The sequence below is a fragment of the Haliotis asinina genome, chromosome 7 (genome assembly GCF_037392515.1).
Source record: "Haliotis asinina isolate JCU_RB_2024 chromosome 7, JCU_Hal_asi_v2, whole genome shotgun sequence".
In the NCBI taxonomy this organism is placed as follows: Eukaryota; Metazoa; Mollusca; class Gastropoda; order Lepetellida; family Haliotidae; genus Haliotis; species Haliotis asinina.
This window is the reverse complement of record NC_090286.1, coordinates 88,010-112,407: the sequence shown is the minus strand read 5'-3', so window position 1 is coordinate 112,407 and position 24,398 is coordinate 88,010. Positions and strand designations below refer to the sequence as shown.

Genomic DNA, 24,398 nt, shown 5'->3' with positions numbered 1-24,398 from the left:
AAGGAGTGTACCTACCAAGTGCCTGGGACTTATTGATAAATTAATCTCATCTACCTGTGTACATTCTATCGATGTAATTCATGTATAGCCTATCTACCCGAGTACATACTTGTGTTTGTACATCACCAATCCTCATGTAAACATGCTCACCCCCTATTGTGTGTTATGTACATCATCCTATCATGCGTAATGTATCACCATTGGCTTCCACCCTTATCCCCAATCATGTTATGTAAACATATCCAATCAACTGTAATGCATTACCATTGGCTTCCATCATTGTTATCTTAACTATCGGCTTCCTATCAGTGCTTGTTTATACTAGCTTTCGTTAACTCATTCCACTTGTTACTTTGTTATTGTTTTACCTGTACATATAAATACACCTCTGTATCCCTTTCTCAATCACCTGATGAAGGAGTAAGCATTAACTCCGAAACGTTGTGTTCTCTCATAAAGAAGTTGATATCCATAAAAATCTTCATTCTTATGTATTTTCACTTCTAAATGACATTCAAAGACTTCAGACTCTTTGCTGAGTTAATTCCCCCAAGCAGACCAGCACGCTAGTTAGATAAGGGATTTCACTGGTACGCTCACTTGGACCCGAGACCCCTATCATAGTAGCCCTCATGTCCGTCCTCTAGGGCGAACAAGGAGAGAGTGAAGAACATGTGGAAAACTGCATGGGCTCAAGGAAGGCTACTCATGGGTGAGTAATAATTTTACATCTGCTTTAATGAATGGAACTTCAAGGGATTCAAGTGTTCCACTAGGTTTTGATAGAAGAAAGAGACCAACAAAACAAGCATGAGTCAGGATATGGAAAAATAAGAAAAATATCAATAAAAAATCTTGATGTACTCACTCATTCTTATTGTTCTTAGAATCCTTTACCTATTACAACATGAACATAATGTAGTCTGAACCAAGCATAAAACCCTGGGATTGTACACCGACAGTTTTTCAATGTCCAAAGCTCAGAACAACCTGCCAATAAGGAAACAAGAACAAGGCAGGAAAATGTCCTGACCTTCAGACAAACTACATCCTTGGTGGAGATATGGTCAGCTGGGAGCTACTGCTTCAGATCAGGGATACTCTACAACAGGGATAGGTCACTCCCTTGCTTTCTTTAGCATTTGTACTAATTAGCGTGTGCCTCGTCATGCTCCAACGCACACAGTGACATAGCTTGTTCCTAGTGCAACTTCAGTTGTGTTTATCCAGGGGGACTATATAGAGTATACGTTGTAGATTATCCCAGGTTTAACAGAACTTAAGCCAGTTTATTGTATCAGTCGGAATTTTACAATGAATGAATGAATTTCAGTAAGAATTTAAGAGAAAAAATTTAATCTAGCCTCATGTAAAAATGTCGAGCTTTGATTGGTCCACGTGACTCTGAGTCAAAAAGTATAAAAGTATAAAAGTCGTATACTCCCGCTGCAAAAGTTATATCCTCCCGCTACGCTTCGGTGACGACACGAGAAGTGAGCAAGCGTTGACAAGCCTTTAGTAACGTGCGGTGCATTGAGGTCAAACGATGAGCTGGTGTCAACATGGCAGCAAGTCATTTCGATGCGTGTTGTTTTGATTTAGTGAAAACATTCAGCTAGATAAATGCGTTATCACATCGTGTCGAGGGAAATACAGGGTTTTATCAGTCCCTCGTAAGGTTGTAATTCAACCTTCCTCTGGACTGATAAAGCCTCCGACTTGGGGAATACAACCTTACTCGGGACTGATAAAACTCTGTATTTCCCTCAACACGATGTGATAATTTATGTGAATGAAAGAACGAAATAAAGAAAAAGAATAAAAGAAATAAGAACATATGTGAATGAATGAAAGAATAAATGATACATCGCTGCCTTCCCTCCCTAAACATTTTAAAGAAAGCAAAAGTAAAAAGTATCGTGAGAACATACGTTAACATCAGCTATCCTTTTAAAAAAATCTACTTTGAAACATTTTTGTTTACATTAATAATTATTGCAGATATCTTATTGCATGTGGAATGGACATTAACAAATGTTAACCGACACTGTCACACTGCCCTCAAAAATAAAAAAGCGTTCTACAACACCTTTCCAGTTTTGTCAAATAATAAGATCAACAAGAAAGAAAGAAGTTATGGAACTATAACCCTCAGGCATCAATGGCGAATCAGATCAGATCAGATTGGTAATATGTCATATTTTTTTCACACCTCAAATACACCCTAACATTTTGTTTTAGATTATGGAACTATCACTATTACCTGCAAACACATAAGAATTAAAGGTGTATGTGAAAGATGTTTTTGAAGTATTTACTAGAAACACTCAAACAACGGCGCATAGTATTTCAATGGTGGATCAGAGCAGATTGGCAATATGTCACATTTTTCACACATCTCAAACACACCCTAACATTCTTTTTCAGATTATACTTGCAAACACATTTCACCTGATGGTATATTCCCCTCATATGAATTAAAGGTGTATGTGAAAGATGTTTTTGAGGAAGTAACTATGAATACTCAAACAACGGCGTATAGCATTTCAATGGCGAAATGTCATATTTTTCACACACCTCAATTACACCCTAACAATTTTTCAAGTCATAAAACTGTCACTATTACTTGCAAATATCTTTCAAATAAAGGTATGTTCTCCTTCTGAAAATTAAACGAAAAATTTTATCAGCACAATTTAGTCTATCTTCGCAGTGAATCGAGAATAGAAGCCAGTGAGCTATAACATAGCGACTTGAAACTTTACTACAAATCTACTGTCCTAATACGGACACTAATATCAGTCGTTTGACTTAACCTGAAGTGACAAAATAGTTAACCTATCTTCTACATGTTGGATTTCAGTTGTTACAACACTCAGCGAACTTAATCAGCTGTTGAAAATAAACCAGGATCAATCTTAAATACTAAACTGCCACCATATTGGCTACACTGGTTACTGGACCCGAGACATACGTTCAGTGGCTTTTCGAGGAGTTTCTTCTCCCCCTCTATATATGCTCCCTGTTCAAATGCAACAAGAATAATACACAATGACATTAATGTTAGATAATTCCTCATGAAATACTATACTCAACCAAAGAGGTCAGCACCTTCACTAAACTGTCCTCACAAATATAACCAGTGTTCTCATGAGACTGAAACTGATACCTGTAAACTTTTGACACCTGCTGTGTGACAAGAGAATTGAATGTCATATGCTTTGTCGGTGATTTTCTGGGAATTCACATGAGGCTCGTTTCTTATCTCAAACGCATTGAAAAACATGCTATGGACATCCTCAGATAGCTGGCCCCAGCAGAAACCACAAGAAGCTTGTAGCCAAGGGTCTGATTTAATGTTCTCTACAGTACACAGCCTGCTCCATCAACACCGGTCAGTACACATTGGTCTCCATGAAGCAACCACTAACAGGAAACCTTACATCTTTGACAATTTAAGAAAGGACTAATTCATCAGTTCATACAGAGTTTTGATAATCTCAATCAGGGCTGGATGAGTGCTTATAGGAAGGTCTTCCTGGTGAAGAACAAAAGCAAGAGCTGATGTCTCTCCTTCAATAGTATGAGAGGAAATCAGATGCAGACTTGGAGAAACCAGACTTCATCTTGTCTGAAATGTGTAGAAGGAGATATTGACAGGTGATGTTGCATCTTCTCTGTCATCATTAGCAATGAGACACCAAGGCAAGAATATCTTTGCAAAACAGGTATAATGTGAGCCGTACCCTGTTAACATGACATCTACCATGAAGATACGTGAAGAAGAAATACTCACTTACCATGAGTCCTCTTTCAGAAATGTACTGGACTGAATCTAACAACACCGCTGGATGTGATGGAGTTCTCTAGTAAGATCAAAATTGGGCATTACGACCTCATGATATAAAGTCTTCTGTGTCCATGAACTTTAGACTGACACATATGACAGACATGGTGGTATGGTCTGCTGAGAAGAAGTCTTCTGTGTGTCTATGAAGTCTTACTTGACAGATGACAGACTTAGTGACATGGTCTACTAAGAAGAAGTCTTCTGTGTGTGAAGTCTCACTTGACAGATGACAGACTTAGTGACATGGTCTGCTGAGAAGAAGTCTTCTGTGTGTCTATGAAGTCTTACTTGACAGATGACAGACTTAGTGACATGGTCTGCTGAGAAGAAGTCTTCTGTGTGTCTATGAAGTCTTACTTGACAGATGACAGACTTAGTGACATGGTCTGCTGAGAAGAAGTCTTCTGTGTGTCTATGAAGTCTTACTTGACAGATGACAGACTTAGTGACATGGTCTACTAAGAAGAAGTCTTCTGTCTGTGAAGTCTCACTTGACAGATGACAGACTTAGTGACATGGTCTGCTGAGAAGAAGTCTTCTGTGTGTCTATGAAGTCTTACTTGACAGATGACAGACTTAGTGACATGGTCTGCTGAGAAGAAGTCTTCTGTGTGTCTATGAAGTCTTACTTGACAGATGACAGACTTAGTGACATGGTCTGCTGAGAAGAAGTCTTCTGTGTGTCTATGAAGTCTTACTTGACAGATGACAGACTTAGTGACATGGTCTGCTGAGAAGAAGTCTTCTGTGTGTCTATGAAGTCTTACTTGACAGATGACAGACTTAGTGACATGGTCTGCTGAGAAGAAGTCTTCTGTGTGTCTATGAAGTCTTACTTGACAGATGACAGACTTAGTGACATGGTCTGCTGAGAAGAAGTCTTCTGTGTGTCTATGAAGTCTTACTTGACAGATGACAGACTTAGTGACATGGTCTGCTGAGAAGAAGTCTTCTGTGTGTCTATGAAGTCTTACTTGACAGATGACAGACTTAGTGACATGGTCTGCTGAGAAGAAGTCTTCTGTGTGTCTATGAAGTCTTACTTGACAGATGACAGACTTAGTGACATGGTCTACTAAGAAGAAGTCTTCTGTGTGTGAAGTCTCACTTGACAGATGACAGACTTAGTGACATGGTCTACTAAGAAGAAGTCTTCTGTCTGTGAAGTCTCACTTGACAGATGACAGACTTAGTGACATGGTCTGCTGAGAAGAAGTCTTCTGTGTGTCTATGAAGTCTTACTTGACAGATGACAGACTTAGTGACATGGTCTGCTGAGAAGAAGTCTTCTGTGTGTCTATGAAGTCTTACTTGACAGATGACAGACTTAGTGACATGGTCTGCTGAGAAGAAGTCTTCTGTGTGTCTATGAAGTCTTACTTGACAGATGACAGACTTAGTGACATGGTCTGCTGAGAAGAAGTCTTCTGTGTGTCTATGAAGTCTTACTTGACAGATGACAGACTTAGTGACATGGTCTGCTGAGAAGAAGTCTTCTGTGTGTCTATGAAGTCTTACTTGACAGATGACAGACTTAGTGACATGGTCTGCTGAGAAGAAGTCTTCTGTGTGTCTATGAAGTCTTACTTGACAGATGACAGACTTAGTGACATGGTCTGCTGAGAAGAAGTCTTCTGTGTGTCTATGAAGTCTTACTTGACAGATGACAGACTTAGTGACATGGTCTGCTGAGAAGAAGTCTTCTGTGTGTCTATGAAGTCTTACTTGACAGATGACAGACTTAGTGACATGGTCTGCTGAGAAGAAGTCTTCTGTGTGTCTATGAAGTCTTACTTGACAGATGACAGACTTAGTGACATGGTCTGCTGAGAAGAAGTCTTCTGTGTGTCTATGAAGTCTTACTTGACAGATGACAGACTTAGTGACATGGTCTACTAAGAAGAAGTCTTCTGTGTGTGAAGTCTCACTTGACAGATGACAGACTTAGTGACATGGTCTACTAAGAAGAAGTCTTCTGTGTGTGAAGTCTCACTTGACAGATGACAGACTTAGTGACATGGTCTGCTGAGAAGAAGTCTTCTGTGTGTCTATGAAGTCTTACTTGACAGATGACAGACTTAGTGACATGGTCTGCTGAGAAGAAGTCTTCTGTGTGTCTATGAAGTCTTACTTGACAGATGACAGACTTAGTGACATGGTCTGCTGAGAAGAAGTCTTCTGTGTGTCTATGAAGTCTTACTTGACAGATGACAGACTTAGTGACATGGTCTGCTGAGAAGAAGTCTTCTGTGTGTCTATGAAGTCTTACTTGACAGATGACAGACTTAGTGACATGGTCTGCTGAGAAGAAGTCTTCTGTGTGTCTATGAAGTCTTACTTGACAGATGACAGACTTAGTGACATGGTCTACTAAGAAGAAGTCTTCTGTCTGTGAAGTCTTACTTGACAGATGACAGACTTAGTGACATGGTCTACTAAGAAGAAGTCTTCTGTCTATGAAGTCTTACTTGACAGATGACAGACTTAGTGACATGGTCTACTAAGAAGAAGTCTTCTGTGTGTCTATGAAGTCTTACTTGACAGATGACAGACTTAGTGACATGGTCTACTAAGAAGAAGTCTTCTGTGTGTCTATGAAGTCTTACTTGACAGATGACAGACTTAGTGACATGGTCTGCTGAGAAGAAGTCTTCTGTGTGTCTATGAAGTCTTACTTGACAGATGACAGACTTAGTGACATGGTCTGCTGAGAAGAAGTCTTCTGTGTGTCTATGAAGTCTCACTTGACAGATGACAGACTTAGTGACATGGTCTACTAAGAAGAAGTCTTCTGTGTGTGAAGTCTCACTTGACAGATGACAGACTTAGTGACATGGTCTGCTGAGAAGAAGTCTTCTGTGTGTCTATGAAGTCTTACTTGACAGATGACAGACTTAGTGACATGGTCTACTAAGAAGAAGTCTTCTGTGTGTGAAGTCTCACTTGACAGATGACAGACTTAGTGACATGGTCTACTAAGAAGAAGTCTTCTGTCTGTGAAGTCTCACTTGACAGATGACAGACTTAGTGACATGGTCTGCTGAGAAGAAGTCTTCTGTGTGTCTATGAAGTCTTACTTGACAGATGACAGACTTAGTGACATGGTCTACTAAGAAGAAGTCTTCTGTGTGTGAAGTCTCACTTGACAGATGACAGACTTAGTGACATGGTCTGCTGAGAAGAAGTCTTCTGTGTGTCTATGAAGTCTTACTTGACAGATGACAGACTTAGTGACATGGTCTACTAAGAAGAAGTCTTCTGTGTGTGAAGTCTCACTTGACAGATGACAGACTTAGTGACATGGTCTACTAAGAAGAAGTCTTCTGTCTGTGAAGTCTCACTTGACAGATGACAGACTTAGTGACATGGTCTGCTGAGAAGAAGTCTTCTGTGTGTCTATGAAGTCTTACTTGACAGATGACAGACTTAGTGACATGGTCTACTAAGAAGAAGTCTTCTGTGTGTGAAGTCTCACTTGACAGATGACAGACTTAGTGACATGGTCTACTAAGAAGAAGTCTTCTGTCTGTGAAGTCTCACTTGACAGATGACAGACTTAGTGACATGGTCTGCTGAGAAGAAGTCTTCTGTGTGTCTATGAAGTCTTACTTGACAGATGACAGACTTAGTGACATGGTCTACTAAGAAGAAGTCTTCTGTGTGTGAAGTCTCACTTGACAGATGACAGACTTAGTGACATGGTCTGCTGAGAAGAAGTCTTCTGTGTGTCTATGAAGTCTTACTTGACAGATGACAGACTTAGTGACATGGTCTACTAAGAAGAAGTCTTCTGTCTGTGAAGTCTCACTTGACACATGTAATGGACATGGTGATGGGGTGATGGATGTGAGAGCCATGGAAATTCCAAATGAGGAACAGAGATTCATATCTGTGATTGATGACAACGGAGCATCTTACATCTTAGATGGATGGGAACATTCAGACATGCATCCTTGTCATAAGGCCAGGTGATAGACACATGTTATGTTGGGTTGTTGAGCTATGAAAGTGCTCAGTGACAATCCAGCCTAATGACAGACTTTCTGTGTTTTTTTTGTCGATTCCATCTGAAACCTGTGGGGCAAACTAACAAGTCTATGCAGAGCATATTGTACTTACACCAATGCCCAATGAATCTTTTCAGGACCTGACAAAACTGTTGTTGACCAAGTCGGCCCAGTCAAATGGAATTAATGGCCAAGATACAATGTCTGGATCACATGGACTTTATCATATCCTTACGTCCTGCTGTAACTAGATTTCTGAGGTAACCAGATTTCTGAGGTAACCAGCTTTAAGTTTTCAGCTGGCTGGCTATGCTAGCTCTCACAGGTAACTAACAGGACAGAATGGTCAGATTCATGGACAAGGATGGTGCATGTTTTCATGTTCCATTTGCAGACGGTCGTCAAACAGCTGAAACAGTTGAGTTCTGTGTGTAATTGTTATACTCTGTGAGATGAAATACTTCCAGTAGGGCTATAGCTTACCTTCCTCTGTGTAGCCAGTTCGTCCCCATCCAAACACTTCACAACTATTATCTGGTGCTGCACAGCATATTCTGGACTTACACCAACTAGAGCTGTCAGTGCTTTAATACCTGCAACAGACACACACAGAGATACATGTATACCCTATCGGTAGGACACCTTTCACCAACTAGAGCTGTCAGTGCCTTAATGCCTGCAACAGACACACACAGAGATACATGTATACCCTATCGGTAGGACACCTTTCACCAACTAGAGCTGTCAGTGTCTTAATGCCTGCAACAGACACACACAGAGATACATGTATACCCTATGGGTAGGACACCTTTCACCAACTAGAGCTGTCAGTGCTTTAATATCTGCAACAGACACACACAGAGATACATGTATACCCTATCGGTAGGACACCTTTCACCAACTAGAGCTGTCAGTGTCTTAAAGCCTGCAACAGACACAGACAGGTACATGTATACCGTATGTGTAGGACACACACCAACTAGAGATGTCAGTGCCTTAATACCTGTCACAGACACACAGATTACATTTAGTAAAATCTAAATATTTTTTAATAGTTGTATAGTACACTATCCTGCACTACTTACTTACTGCACTTATTGCTTATGGCTTCAAAAAACGTGGCTTGCCAGACAATGTAAAAAAGACATAGACTGTAATCACTTCCTGGTCTTGGCTGCAACTCGCCTGCGCATGCGTCTCTGGAAGGTGACCTTAGTGACCTCAGATTAGTCCATAAATCCCACAGATGACAAATAAAGAGGGGAGGTAGCTGATAGCACAGGGTGGGCCCTTATCATAAATAGTGCAGGATAAGTATACAAGTCTAAAAAATATTTAGATTTTACTAAGTTTTTAACTAATCCTGCACTACTTACTTCCTGCTCTTTATCCAACAGGCTGGAAGGTGGGCGTGTCATCTGTGGGGATCGCCTTGCTTAACAATGTGTAGCAGCCAGCTACAATCCAATGCTCAGTACGTGAAATGTCTACAGAGACTGGAACAGAGAGCAAACAGCGAATGACGATCCGGCAGTGGTAATTCACAAATAAGACCAAGTCCTAGATGAAGAGAAACCACAAGGTTTTAAAGCATGAGAAGCTTTAGGAATGCAGTAAAAAGCATGGACTTGAATTCACAAGTGGTACTCCTTAAATGACATACCCTGTTGTTTCCCACATGGTGGTCTGTGGGAAGGGAAACACACAAGTTACGAGGCCACTTTCTTCAGAGAATGGCGAGTTGCTGGGCAAACACCAATGGTTCGAGGCTGTGTACATCATTAATGTCTTTAACAGCCATGTCACGCTAATAATGACTGGTGAAGACTGTATCTGAACTCTAAAAGCAGCCTTGCTAGATTGACAACACTGTACAATTACTATGGAGTGCCATAGTTGAAGCAAGCACTCGAAACTCGCGTGGATCGGAGGATGTAGGTGAGTCCAGCCTAGCCGCCTTATATGCCTGCAGAATGGTAGTTCTTAACATAAGGCAAGTGCTTTATTGTTTATGCTTTCGACATCTGAGACAGGAAAATACATAATCGTTTCCGAGTACCATGGATGCCTCTGGTGCTCTCAATGTAAACTTTGAGCACATGAACCGGGCACAATAACAATTGGCATCGTCTTCAGTGCAAGGGCAGAATAGAAAACTGCCAGTCCGGTTGTCCTGGTACTTGACTCTAGTCACGTCAATGGGGTGCAACTCACTCACTGTAGCCGCTGTCGATAGAGACAACAGGAAAGCTGTTTTCCTGGATAAATCCTGGATAAACAACCTTTAATCTGCTGACATTAGACCTCTTGACCTGTGCAGAGAGTCAAATAATGTTGTATACTGCTATTGTAGATTGTAAATGAGGCCTTTCCCACATTGAAAGGTTGGTTAACCTCTGTAGATGACTTCCTGATACATGAACTGTGACAGAGTTCTGCACAGGGCATTCTCAACAAAGGACCAAACAGATTCAAGAAAAGGTGTTGCAGTCTAGTGATCATCGTGGAATCTGTGCAGTCACAACCAAAACTCGGCCTTGTCCATAAGGCCACTGTGGCTGAATGGAAGCTTCGCCGCATAGTACTGACGTAACGAGACTGTCTCCCTGGCAGTTGTGTTTGCTCCTCTACTTTTTATTCTTCATTCGAAATAATGTGGTTGCCATTATATATACAGGTGATGTGATGAGGTTTCCTGGCTTCCTTAACGTTGTTAGTGAGTGACTATATAACCCAGTCTCATTGAAGCGACGTAAGATCTTCTTGAACCAAATGTTACAATACAAAAAAAGGTTTATGTAGAATTGATATTTTCACTGCAACGAAAAGACTGTTAGTCCAATCTTAGGCTGGTGACGACTGCCGAACTGTCCTCATAATCTCTGTACTCTGTACAAGAACAATTTAAATGAAAAATGGATCTGTATCTTGCTGCAACCCTGCGAAGTTGATACCCTCTTCTTTATGTAGGATTACTTAGTGTTATCTGTCTGCCATGTACAAATGTGGCATTTGAAACAGCCTGTGTGATGAGGATCCCACTTCGGTGCTTTCTTGGATGTTATCCGGTATATTAGTTTCAGATGTGCGTCTCGGATGTTGGGCCACATGTTGATGCGACACAGCCAGCATCTACGAAACTTGACATGATATAAGGCGCATGTTCCGAGAATGCTAAGGTGTAGTTAACACCGTCTCATGTTGTAAGTTCAATCAACAGAATGAAAAGCACATCAAAATTGTCATCAATCATCTTATAAGTACATATGTCATTAGATTGCATTAGCAAACCAAGACATTACTCCTGCTTCATCCTCATAATGGTAGAAGTAGGTGCATGCAGGCCTGCACGCATGCCCACGTGTAGGTAAGCGATCTTGATAAACATCTGTAGGAGTTCATATGACTTCGCATGTGAGTGATCCTGATAAGCATCTCTAGGAGTTCATCTGCCTTTGCATAGGTGAGTGATCTTGATAACGATCTCTAGGAGTTGATCCGCAGGTGAATTCGGTGATGAGTAGTCTTGCTGATGATTCCTGTGCGCCGGGTTATGATGATCCTCAAAGCCTGACACCGATGAAGACCCATGTGTACATGAATTGTACCCTGTCTACAAGGGGAGTCTCAACGACTGCGCTGCCTGGAGGTGGTGGATTCTTCGTCGCAAGTAGATTGTAAACTGGCAAGTAGGCTGTCCTTCGTCGCAAGTAGACTGTAAACTGGCAAGTAGGCTGTCCTTCGTTGCAAGTAGATTGTAAACTGGCAAGTAGGCTGTCCTTCGGCGCAGGTTTGGACTGGATACTGCTATGCAGGTTTTCAGCATCAGTCAACAAGCAATTACTGGTGCTTGTATTAGTATTTTTACTCGACAGGACTTGGTTATACCTTCTATTACATTCCTCTGCAAGCCTAAGGGTTAGGGTTAGGGTTAGGGTTAGGGTAACACCGTTAGGGTAACCCTAACCCTTGGTTATACCTTCTATTACATTCCTCTGCAAGCCTAAGAACAGCTAATATATGACTACTGAACTGTTGACAAAGGTCAAAGGTTACAACTTCAGCTGAAAAAGCACACGACAATGTGATCAACCGATATTTGCAACACAAACAAGTTTTCATCAAATCATATGAAACTAACAACGATGAATACAAGTTAAAAAGGTGTATAATTATGCACACTTATGTTATATACAGATCAGAATCCGAATAGAGCTGTACTTTGATTGATATAAGTTCAAAATTAGAACAGGATATGTGTCACATCGGGATCCTGGCGCTCTCACATGCGTCCTCCAGGGCGAATAAGGAGAGAGGGAAGAGCACGGCATGTCATGTGACTATTTGCACACCAAAAGTGCACGGGCTATAGGGAGGCTACTCGTGGGTAATGATTTTACATCCTTTTCAATGAAGGGAACTTCAAAGGAACAGTGAAGAACAGTGGTATGAAAAGAAAAAAACCCCGAAGTATACACAATTCATTTTATTAACTATAAAATCCCAATAAGATACTCTATCAGTTGGCTACCACACGTCTTGCGACGCATGCGAAAAGCAATAATATGAGGTGGCTGACATCACCTTCTGGAGATGCATGCGCAGACAAGTAGTAGCCAAGACCAGGAAGTGACTACAGTCTGTCTTTTTTACATCGTCTGGCAAGCCACATTTGTCAAAGCCAAAAGCAGTAAGTACAGGAAGTAAGTAGTGCAGGATTAGATAAAAATTACATGTATACCCATGTATACCTTGAGCTCTTAGTGTCTTAATGCATGCAACAGACACACACACAGATACACGAATACCTTGTGTGTTGGACACACACCAAGTAGAGCTCTCAGGAGTTCCTCTTAATTGTGACTCATGCTTTTATTTGACTCACCTAGATATTTAAGAGTGTTGCTGTTGGACTGCAGATATCTTGACACACAGGTAGATGCCTCCTTCATCAGCTCTGGGTCGCCAGGTACACACGACACAGTCAGGATGCACTCATAGGTCACAGCTGTAGACAAACATGTGAGTCATATGTGATCAGTATACACTCGTAGATTAGAGCTGTAGACAAACATGTCAGTCACATGCAGTCAGTTATACACTCGTTGATCACAGCTGTAGACAAACATGTGAGAAACACGCAGTCAGGATACACTTGTATATCAGAACTGTAGACAAACATGAGTCACATGCAATCAGTATACACTCAGATCAGAGCTGTAGACAAACATGTCAGTCACATGCAGTCAGAATACACTCGTAGATTAGAGCTGTAGACAAACATGTGAGACACACGCAGTCAGGATACACTTGTAGATCAGAGCTGTAGACAAACATGAGTCACATGCAGTCAGTATACACTTGTAGATCAGAGCTGTAGACAAACATGTCGGTCACATGCAGTCAGAATACACTCGTAGATCAGAGCTGTAGACAAATATGTCAGTCACACGCAGTCAGTATACACTCGTAGATCAGAGCTGTACACTTCATATCTATCACAGAAGTCATGTTACCTACCAAATGCAATGTGTTGTTTGACTGTGGACCTCTGGATGATATCTCTCAGGACAGGCCACATCGCTGATCTTAAACTGAAACATGTCAGGACAAGGTGTCATCCATATATATGGGCTACTGCATGTTAGGGGGTGTTGGTTGAGACAAAGGTGGACCCTCTCAATTCACTCTTTGCATAATCAGTCTACCCACCATCATAATCTGATCGACATCATCTGAACTTGGCTCCGGACAGTTGACCTACAAACTCTAATAATATTCATTTTGTCACAAGAATAATACTTTATCCTAATATTGACTTGTTCCCCCTGGCCTTCGGGCTCTGGAGTCATGAACAAACATGCAGGGTACACCAACCCACACCCCCTTCATGACAAATGAACAACTTACAACATACACTGTAGGAAGTAGGCTAAGTTGCTACGGATTCCCTCCCTACAAATCATTCACTAGACAGTGGCAAATCTATCTTAGTTTTCATACTCTCAGCATAGTTGGGTTGTGGGCTGTCACACCAAGGCAATTATAAAAAGAATGGTACTTCAAGCTTTCAGTCATGGTTTTCAAGCATAAACTCTATTTGAGCCATGGGGATATTGGCCATTCTGATACATACAAATTACAATCAACATCTGTTTAATAATAGGTGAATGAATGAACATGTTTAATGATATTGAATTTATCCTACCCCAGACCTTCATGTGTAGACAAACATGGAAGAACAACCCTGATCAGTATGACCTATACAAGATCGGTATATCTAAACTAGCACAAGGCATCTGTCAAAATGAGAAATCACTGACCAGATGTCAAATGACCAACAATGAATTCAGTTTGAGTTCAGTCTTGAAGACATGTAGCCTAAATAGATGGATCAGTTTGTGTTGATAAAGTCAAATCGATCAACCAGTCATGGGTTGTATTGTAGCAATGATGATTTGTTCTGATGAAAAAGAGAAACCTTTCCTCAACTTCCAATGTATCTTGAATCTTATTTTGATACCACAATTGTCTAGGCTGTGGAACACAACATGCTCTCTGTATTCTTTCCTTTCATCAGATTGTCCATCATGGAGACACCATCTGCTTCCATTGGTCCAGTCTAGCATAAATAGTCTTTGCCTTCCTTATTGGTGCAGTCTAGCATAAACAGTCTTTACCTTCCTTATTGGTCCAGTCTAGCAGAAACAGTCTTAGCCTTCCTTACTGGTCCAGTCTCTAATAAAGAGTCTTAGCCTTCCTTATTGGTCCAGTCTAGCATAAACAGTCTTTACCTTCCTTATTGGTCCAGTCTTGCATAAACAGTCTTAGCCTTCCTTACTGGTCCAGTCTTGCATAAACAGTCTTAGCCTTCCTTACTGGTCCAGTGTAGCATAAACAGTCTTTTCCTTCCATTTTGGTCCAATCTTGCAGAAACAGTCTTAGCCTTCCTCATTGGTCCACTCTAGCAGAAACAGTCTTAGCCTTCCTTAATGGTCCAGTCTAGCAGAAACAGTCTTAGCCTTCCTTATTGGTCCAGTCTAGCAGAAACAGTCTTAGCCTTCCTTATTGGTCCAGTCTTGCAGAAACAGTCTTAGCCTTCCTTACTGGTGCAGTCTAGCAGAAACAGTCTTTGCCTTCCATTTTGGTCCAATCTTGCATAAACAGTCTTAGCCTTCCTTAATGGTCCAGTCTAGCATAAACAGTCTTAGCCTTCCTTATTGGTCCAGTCTTGCAGAAACAGTCTTAGCCTTCCTTATTGGTCCAGTCTTGCATAAACAGTCTTTGCCTTCCTTACTGGTCCAGTCTTGCATAAACAGTCTTAGCCTTCCTTACTGGTCCAGTCTTGCATGAACAGTCTTAGCCTTCCTCATTGGTCCAGTCTAGCATAAACAGTCTTAGCCTTCCCTATTGGTCCAGTCTAGCATAAACAGTCTTTGCCTTCTTTGATGGTCTTTAAAAACATAATGTTTGTTTCAAGGAATGATATCCACAAGGTGTTGGTGTCGAACAGTCTCTGTAAATTCAGTGTTTCATGTTAATGTTTTCTTCAAGAATCAAATTTAGGCGATTGCGAGTGGTTTCACATATAACACCCACTGGAACCACTGTCCTGCAAAGGTGCAGGTATCACCAGTAGGACCCTCTGAGGAACAGGTATCACCAGCAGTACCCTCTGAGGAACAGGTATCGCCAGCAGTACCCTCTGAGGAACAGGTATCGCCAGCAGTACCCTCTGAGGAACAGGTATCGCCAGCAGTACCCTCTGAGGAACAGGTATCGCCAGCAGTACCCTCTGAGGAACAGGTATCACCAGTAATACCCTCGGTGAAAAGAGGAAGTCATTCAGATGAAAACTGCAGAAGTTATCAAAGTAACAAAGTGTATTTTCTGTCAGTTTCAGACTGAGCAACATGAATGATGGGGTTAGGTGTGGATATTGCCCTTCTATGGATGACTTTTCTGCAGTTGTCAATCACTGTGTGCAGAAACACAGATTTGAAAATAGGTACAATGACCATAACACTTAACAAAACCAAAGGCAATAATTCATATTTACCAAGCCCACACGTATGACAATGTATATCAAGCCAACCTGAGGGTCCTAAAAAGACATTACGCATCTGCAAACACAAAAAATCTCAAGGCATAGTACCCTAAGCCACAGCCAATTCCCTGAGCAAGAAAGTGAACCAGAGACACATGTCCAGGATGTTTCGCCAAAGTGTGAAAATCAGTGATGTCATTTGGCGGAAATATGCGTCATACTCTGACTTTCCATTAACATACTCACAACTACTCAAAGAGATTTGTTGTTGACCAACTGATCAGTGGTCACCACTCAGATAAATATGCAGACACAAAAGGTTTCCTCAATGTGGAGTACATACAATCAATCCGTGTATCATGTGAGACATGGAAAGAGAACAATTCGTAGTTTTTGTACTATTTTATAGTCTCTGAATAAGTTTCATAAGACGTATTCAGGGATATTTGTAGCTCCAAATATATAAAAGGAATTACACGCCATTACTGGTGTTGTGAATTTAGTTTTATGCCGCCCTTAGCAATATTCCAGCAATTTCCTGTCGTGGACACCAGAAATGGGCTTCACACCTTCTACCCATATGGGAAATTGAACCCCGGTGTTCGGTGTGAAGAGCGAATGCTTTAACTTCTAGCATACCCAACCGCCACAGTAATGGTGTTGAAGGAAGGCTAAATTCACCCAAAAGTCTGCTAGCATCATTGATGAAGGGCCAAGCTATTAGTAACAACTATTTTTAAAAGTTGTAAAATCTTTGTTTTTATCTCCCCGGCATGTAATGCAGCGGGATATAGCCAATGCCTTGTCTGTCTGTCCGTCCATAATCATTTTGTTTCCGGAGAGTAACTCAAAAACCATTCAATATTTTTAGACCAAAATACTGATAGATACAGTAATCTCAACCTATGGTTTTGCCTTTTGCTATTTACATATTTTTGGCATTTTTATTTTAGTTGTTTTTCCATGGAACGTTTTTGTCTTAGTCCAATGGTGGGGTGGGTTTGTTTCCGGAGCAGAACTCAAAAACCGTTGAATATTTTTTCTGCAAAACCTGGTAGATATGTCAGTCAAAACCTGAAGTGGTGCCTTTTGCTATTTACAGGTTTTTGTGATTTCTTATCTTCTTGGTTTCCCATGGAAACGTTTGGACTTTGTCTCAAAGGTAGAGGTGTGTTTTGTTTCAGGAAACTCGAAAACTTCTTAATATCTTTCAGCAAAACTTGGTAGATATGTGTGGCAGACCCCAAAGTGGTGCCTTTTGCTATTTACAGTTTTTTTGTGATTTATCATTTTCTAGGTTTCCATGGAAACAATTCGGACTGTGTCTCAAAATGGAGGAAAGGACCTCGTTTTTCGGAGCACAATTTTTTCCGGTTTCCATGGAAACAATTCTGACTTAGTCTCAAAATGGAGGGAGCACAACTCCAAAACCATTTGATATCTTTCAACAGATCTTGGCAGATGTATGAGACAGATCTTGAAGTGGTGCCTTTTGCTGTTTACAGATATATGGAATTTATTTTTGTCATGATTTCCATGGAAATAATTCAGACTTAGTCTGAAAAACATCAAGTAACTGTCAGATGATTTGTCCATTCAAATATATGGGGGCCCGGGTGGATATGTCATCTTCTGATGACTCTTGTTGTTTCAAACAAATACAACTGGGTTTTTTACAAACCTTCTTAACAGTAACACATTTAGTTCTTTAATGTGCGATACATTCTGTTTCAAATGACACACATTTTAATCAAAATGTCGACGTGGAAATCCATTTGTTGACACTTGCTGAAACGTGTCAGACCTTGAGTAATGTTTAGATAATCGTAATTTTGATGGCAACCAACAAACCTACTATAAATTGAAAAGGAGCCCAGGGATTCTGAACCAGGGGAAATCTAGACTTCATTCATTTAGGACTTTAGCATTGCAGGGAGGCTAGGATGTATGGAAAATATTGTGGTTCAGACATCATGGCCAGTGGTCTCGTGTGCTCTTCACGGATAAAAGCAGATTCAATTTCTTTGTCCATGGTGGTCGGCAGAGGACAGACAGACAAGGCCTTGATTGCTTCCCCTCCCCACCTCCCCCCCAGGATAATAAACCCATGTAACCACTTTTTAGTATACACACAACACAAGTTGTTCACTGACCAGGAGGCAAACATGGGTTGATGTACCCTCAATGTTTGTTTTTGTTCCCTATGTTAACTTAGAATTGTTTGAAGCAAGGGTGCAATACTTTTTGTAGCCATTGCTAGAATTTGCCAAGAAAACCAAATTTAGAGTTATCTCCCTTATATTGGTAATTTCTGTACATCATACGTTGATTCATTGAAACCTGAGATAAAGAATTACTACAGCGATATATCAAATGAGCTCTGCATTCCCAGCAGCAGGGTACATAGGAAATGTTATTCACTTTTAAGCTGGGTACATTGAAAATAATAGAAAAGCACTCAGCCAATCACAAAGCGACATCTAGGTGTGAAGTGTGATAAAAATCATTATGATGACAGTCTTAGTTCTATCATTTCTAAGAAACGTTTCTAGGCTTGTGTTAGGCTATGCATCATTTGACTCTATATAAATGACGTCTGTAGTCCTTTTGGCTCAAAGGAGGACGATGAATTGCAATCTAACTCGGAAACTGTTAAACATAGCACACTCAGTGAAACGCTGATGATAATCAAACCATCATACCAACTCTGTGAGGATTTTTTGTCCTAAAAATAAAAAAAAAAGTTGTTTAACAATCTATCATGAAAATACACACAGTTCACTACTTGTTAAAAGGGAGGAGTGCACAGAAACAGAAAACCAGGTGTTCGTGAAGCATGTGTAATTTTTTCATTAACTTGTGCTGTGCCATTATTTTTTCATTAACCTGTGCTGTGCCGTCTGAATCCTTTCTCGCACAATAGTTGGGACTTCAATTTCTGATTCTATGCCAGTAAAGCTAAGATCCAAACAATGTATTTCAGTCATCTTCACTTCTACATGGTCCATGCGCATGTTTGAAAAGATTGTACGATGCCGATCACAGCAAGAAAAAATACGATCACTGCAAGCATGCACAGTGGGAGTACAGTCATTGGACCCCGAACACTTCACCATCATATTTGATAGATAAAATGAATATTATGCATTCAACAGGGCAAAGACGTCACATACATGTGGAAAAATGTATCATTAACAATATCGGCTCATAGACATACTGCAAAATCAAACCATTAGGAAATAATGGAAACTTAGTATTTGTCTACGCGAAAAGATATCTGCCGATAATCGACGATTGCTTCTTTCTTGTTTAACCTAGCAACTTGAAACTTTCTATTTATAACCACCGCATCCAGTGCATTCATGAAATGCTAATATTTCAATCATACTGTTCATGTTTCACAAATGGTGACTAAATTGTTAACACAAATCATACATTCACTACCAAAACAAGCATGCGATCACTGCAAACACAGATGGAGAGTCATCCCATCACTGCACTCTGCAGGACAGCAAGACAGTGGTTCCAGGGGATGATAAGACCAGCAAAATTCATCCAGGTAAAGGAGTCGGGATTGCTATTCTATTCCACACACTGCATGTAAACACAATGCAATGGCTTCTCAGACAGCCTCTCCATGAAGCACCAACTTAGAGCAGACTTGGTGAAGGACTTTGCCTTGTTTACGTTGTAAGCGAAGTTTGTTCTAAGCGATTCGGGAATGTTCGTGAATATTCGGAAATTACCAAGAATGGTCACCACGCCACTGGTTTGAGGCAAGATCATGTTATCACAGAAAATAAAATAAGACAAAACCAACGAACATATAATTGTCATGGATCATTCACTTCATCATCAATCATGTATTTTATTATGCATCTTTAACAAAATCGGTAATTTTGTGCTTCTGTGACGTCAGCCAATCATCAACTGACTTGCTGTCAACAGACGAGCTTTCTCCGTGTGTCATGGCTGAACATATCCCTCGTCACTTCTTAAATCTCTCTAACCATGACTGATTGGCCTTGTATGTATGTCCAAGTCTGCTGTCATGTCAGTCTTGGATTTACCGTATTCATCTACAGCTTGGGTGGTTTGGTATTTTGTGTCGAGATCTAGAGCTTTATGTTTCCGTGACAAGCCCTTCCACGCTGACTTGAAAGAAAGACTTCCCAGATCGCAATTTATGAATTGACAATGTCAACAGGATTCACAAGATTAAATAAATGATAACATTTCACAGGTAAGTTTATTTTATTATCCCCTTGATCCCCTGTGAGGAAGCCTGTTTGTTTTCACAAGCTAATTGGTGACATGTGAGATGACACGCGAGTGGATTCGGATCAGCTGTTCGTTATAAACACGTCAATTAACACGTGAAATAGCACAGAGGGCCCATCAATTTGTTCGTTGTAACAGATAATTCATCCTATCAGTGTTCGGTGTATAAGGTAGTTAATTCATATAGGAAAGCAGTCGGGACTTGTAAGCGTTGTAAGCGTGTACGTTATAAGTGAACTTTACTGTACATCACCCAAGGATCTTCTGATAAATAAATATGAGCAAAAGTACACAATAAAATTCTATCAAGAAGGGCCTCCACATTAATCAAAGCCTGACCTCCCAAACTGATTGGCATATATAAACAAGAGTCATCAGAAGATGACATACCCCCCTGCCCCAACATATTTGAAAGGACAAATCATCTGACAGTCACTACTTGATGTTTTCTTAGATTAAGATGGAAGTCATGAAAAACATAAATGTCATATATCTGTAAACAGCAAAAGGCACCACTTCAAGATTTGTCTCTGGAAACAAAGCCCATCCCTCCATTTTGTACATATACAATAAACTATAAATATGTATGAAATGTTCATGCAATATTTTAAATCCATGCAAAACAAAACTGCAAAAGGTAACCAAAATCATTTTGACAGTTGTATTTACTGTCAAAAAACCAGAAAGGCTGGTGTTCAATAGTTAAGAAAAAAAAAAGATGTTTGGGGATAAACCTTTCCTGAAAATCAATTACACCTGTTCATTCAGTTTTTATAATGAATGTAGTATTACTAATGACACTGACATGTTGACACTTCACAGTCTTTACATTTATTATACACAACACTGTAAAGGCAGGCAAGGATACACAATGTCTCTACACTTACTTTTCATCATGGGGTCCAAGCAATGCCAACACTTTAAGGAGGAGTATCTGTAGCCATGGCAATGGTACTGTGTGGAAGTCATGTTGTGTTGGAAAGGAGCGCTTGATAATTTGCTTCAGGATTCCCAGAAAACCTGTTCCCAAGTGTATGTAGTCAGCTGGTGCCTTCTGGGTGGGTGAGAGTTTGAGTGAGTGAGCTCATCATTGCTTATCCAGTTTACCACCGTGATATCACAGTGATTTAATTATCATAAAGTCATGATACTGCTATACTGACAAGTTTATTATACTACTATTCTATAAAGACATGTGTATCACACTGGTATTCTATAATGACAAGTTTATCACACTGGTATTAAAAAATGACAAGTTTATCATGCTGGTACTAAAAAATGACAAATTTATCAAACTGGTATTAAAAAATGACAAGTTTATCAAACTGGTATTCAAAAATGACAAGTTTATCATGATGGTATTAAAAAAATGACAAGTTTATCATACTCGGATTCGATAGCAACAAGTTTATCTTACTGGTTTTCTATTATGAAAATTTATTACACTGGCATTCTATTATGACAAGTTTATCACAGTGGTATTCAGTTATGGCACACAACCAACGTTGACAACACCTACAGGATACTGGAGATGGAATGACACACAACCAACTTGAACATCACCTATACAATACTGGAGACAGAACGACACACAACCAACTTGAACATCACCTATACAATACTGGAGACAGAATGACATACAACCAATTTGGACATCACCTACAGGATACTGGAGATGGAACGACACACAACCAAGTTGGGCATCACCTACACGATACTGGAGACAGAACGACACACAACCAACTTGAACATCACCTATACAATACTGGAGACAGAACGACACACAACCAACTTGAACATCACCTATACAATACTGGAGACAGAATGACATACAACCAACTTGGACATCACCTACTGGATACTGGAGATGGAACGACACACAACCAACCTGGACATCACCTACACGATATTGGAGACGGAACCACATAGAACCAACTTGGACATCACCTATACGATACTGGAGACAGACTGACACACAACCAACTTGGACATCACCTATACAATACTGGAGATGGAACAGCACAAACCAACCAACTTGGATAAGGCACACTTGTAATGGGTTTGTTTTGATAGTAGAAGTTACTTAAACAATGGAGATCCTTACAGGATTGTAAGGTAAAGGATATTTATCACAAGAGACTGGCGATAAGTTTTGCCAAGGCTTGCTAAATCCAAAGCGTATTCCAAATTCCATAACCATCTCAAAACACTACTTGTTTAATAGGCATTCTAGAAGTTGGTGAGTCAAAAATAAAACATACAGCTTTATGAATTACAACTTCTTGTTTACTACGTTGAGCGACGTTTCGATGTAGATTCTTACATAGTTTTCAAGCTAAATGTGAATACAACCAAATAGTGAGAAGCTTATATACATGGTATGCTGTGACACACAGCGGATTAACATTAAGAACAGAATGTGGTAGAGTAAACAAGTGGTACATAACTGGAAGAGGCCGGTAGGGAACTAAGACAACAAAGAGCACTAGTGAGGAAGCCAGTGATGAGTGGGATTAAGTAGTACCCAAAGAACATGAAACCTATGAAGAACTGATCACACCATACACTATCTCAGCATTGTGTCTGTTTGCTGTTACTACTTAATCCCACTCGTCACTGGCTTCATCACTAGTGTACAGAATGAACATGGTGGAGAGGGTGATGTGGCTGTACAAGGCGTTGAGGTGTATAAATACTGTACAGGTGTTTAATGGTGTACAGAGTGTACAGGGTGTTGAGGGGTGTGCAGAATGTACAAGGTGTTGAGGGGTGTTCAGACTACAGGGTGTTGAGGGTATAAATACTGTACAGGGCGTTGAGGGGTGTACAGTTTGTACAAGGTGTTGAAGGGTGTACAGGTTGTACAAGGCATTAAAGGGTGTACAGACTGTAGAGGGTGTTGAGTGAGTGAGTGAGTTTAGTTTTATGCCATATTCAGCAATATTCCAGCTATATGGCAGCGGTCTGTAAATAATTGAGTCTGGACCAGACAATCCAGTGATCAACAACATGAGCATGGATCTACGCAATTGGGAACCGATAACATGTGTCAACCATGTCAGCGAGCCTGACCACCTGATCCTGTTAGTCGCCTCTTACGACAAAAATGGGTTCTGAAGGCCTATTCTACCCCGGGACCTTCACGGGTTGTAGAAGGTGTTCAAGGGTGAACAGATTGTACAAGGTGTTGAAAGGTGTACAGACTGTTCAAAGTGTTGAAGGGTGTACAGACTGTACAAGGTGTTCAATGGTGTACAGATTGTACATGGTGTTGAAAGGTGTACAGACTGTACAAGATGTTGAGGAGTGTGCAGACTGTATTGGGTGTTGAAAGGTGTACAGACTGTAGAAGGCGTTAAAGGGTGTAGAGACTGTAGAAGGTGTTGAAGGGTGTAAAGACTGTACAAGGTGTTGAAGGGTGTACAGACAGTATAGGGTGTTAAAGGGTGTACAGACTGTATAGGGTGTTAAAGGGTGTACAGGTTGTACAAGGTGTTGAAGTGTGTACAGATTGTACAAGGTGTTGAAGGGTGTACAGGTTGCGAGTGCGGAAAACGTTCACCCAAGAGGTGTTTTGGTGTGATTTTTGAGTTTGAGGACGTATCATCTGACGGTTACTTGACGTCTTTTGGGGGGACTAAGTTTGAATTGTTTTCATGGAAAACATGAAAAATATAAATGCTGTATGTCTGTAAACAGCAAAAGGCACCACTTTAAGATCCGTCTCATATATCTGCCGAGATCTTTTGGTAGATATCAAATGGTCTTTGAGTTGTGCTCCAGAAACGAAGCCCATCCCTCCATTTTGAGACTAAGTCCGAATTGTTTCCATGGAAGCCAGGAAAAATAAAAATGCCAAAACTTTGTAAATAGCAACAGGCACCACTCTGTGGTCTTGCCTCAAATATCTGCCAAGTTTTACTGAAAGATATTAAATAGTTTTCGAGTTGTGCTCCGAAAAACGAGGTCCTTTCCTCCATTTTGAGACACAGTCCGAATTGTTTCCATGGAAACCTAGAAAATGATAAATCACAAAAAACCTGTAAATACCAAAAGGCATCACATTGGGGTCTGCCACACATATCTACCAAGTTTTACTGAGAGATATTAGGTAGTTTTTGAGTTATGCTCTGGAAACGAAACACACCTGTCAATTTGAGCCTATGTCCAAAACGTTTCTATGGAAACCAAGAAACTCATAAATCACAAAAAC

The 24,398-nt window shown here is 40.4% G+C and overlaps 1 protein-coding gene across 1 annotated transcript in view; it reads right to left on the bottom strand.

Annotated features, from left to right (window-relative positions):
* The window catches only part of LOC137291492 (AP-4 complex subunit epsilon-1-like), a 92,167-nt gene that overhangs the window by 33,173 nt on the left and 34,596 nt on the right, over positions 1–24,398 (bottom strand). Inside the window, exons 7-10 of the mRNA XM_067822851.1 lie at positions 21,073–21,239; positions 13,378–13,451; positions 12,743–12,865; positions 8,341–8,450 (exon numbers count right to left, since the gene is read on the bottom strand). Of these exons, the coding sequence (XP_067678952.1) occupies positions 8,341–8,450; positions 12,743–12,865; positions 13,378–13,451; positions 21,073–21,239 (474 nt within the window). The remainder of the gene's footprint in view (positions 1–8,340; positions 8,451–12,742; positions 12,866–13,377; positions 13,452–21,072; positions 21,240–24,398) is intronic.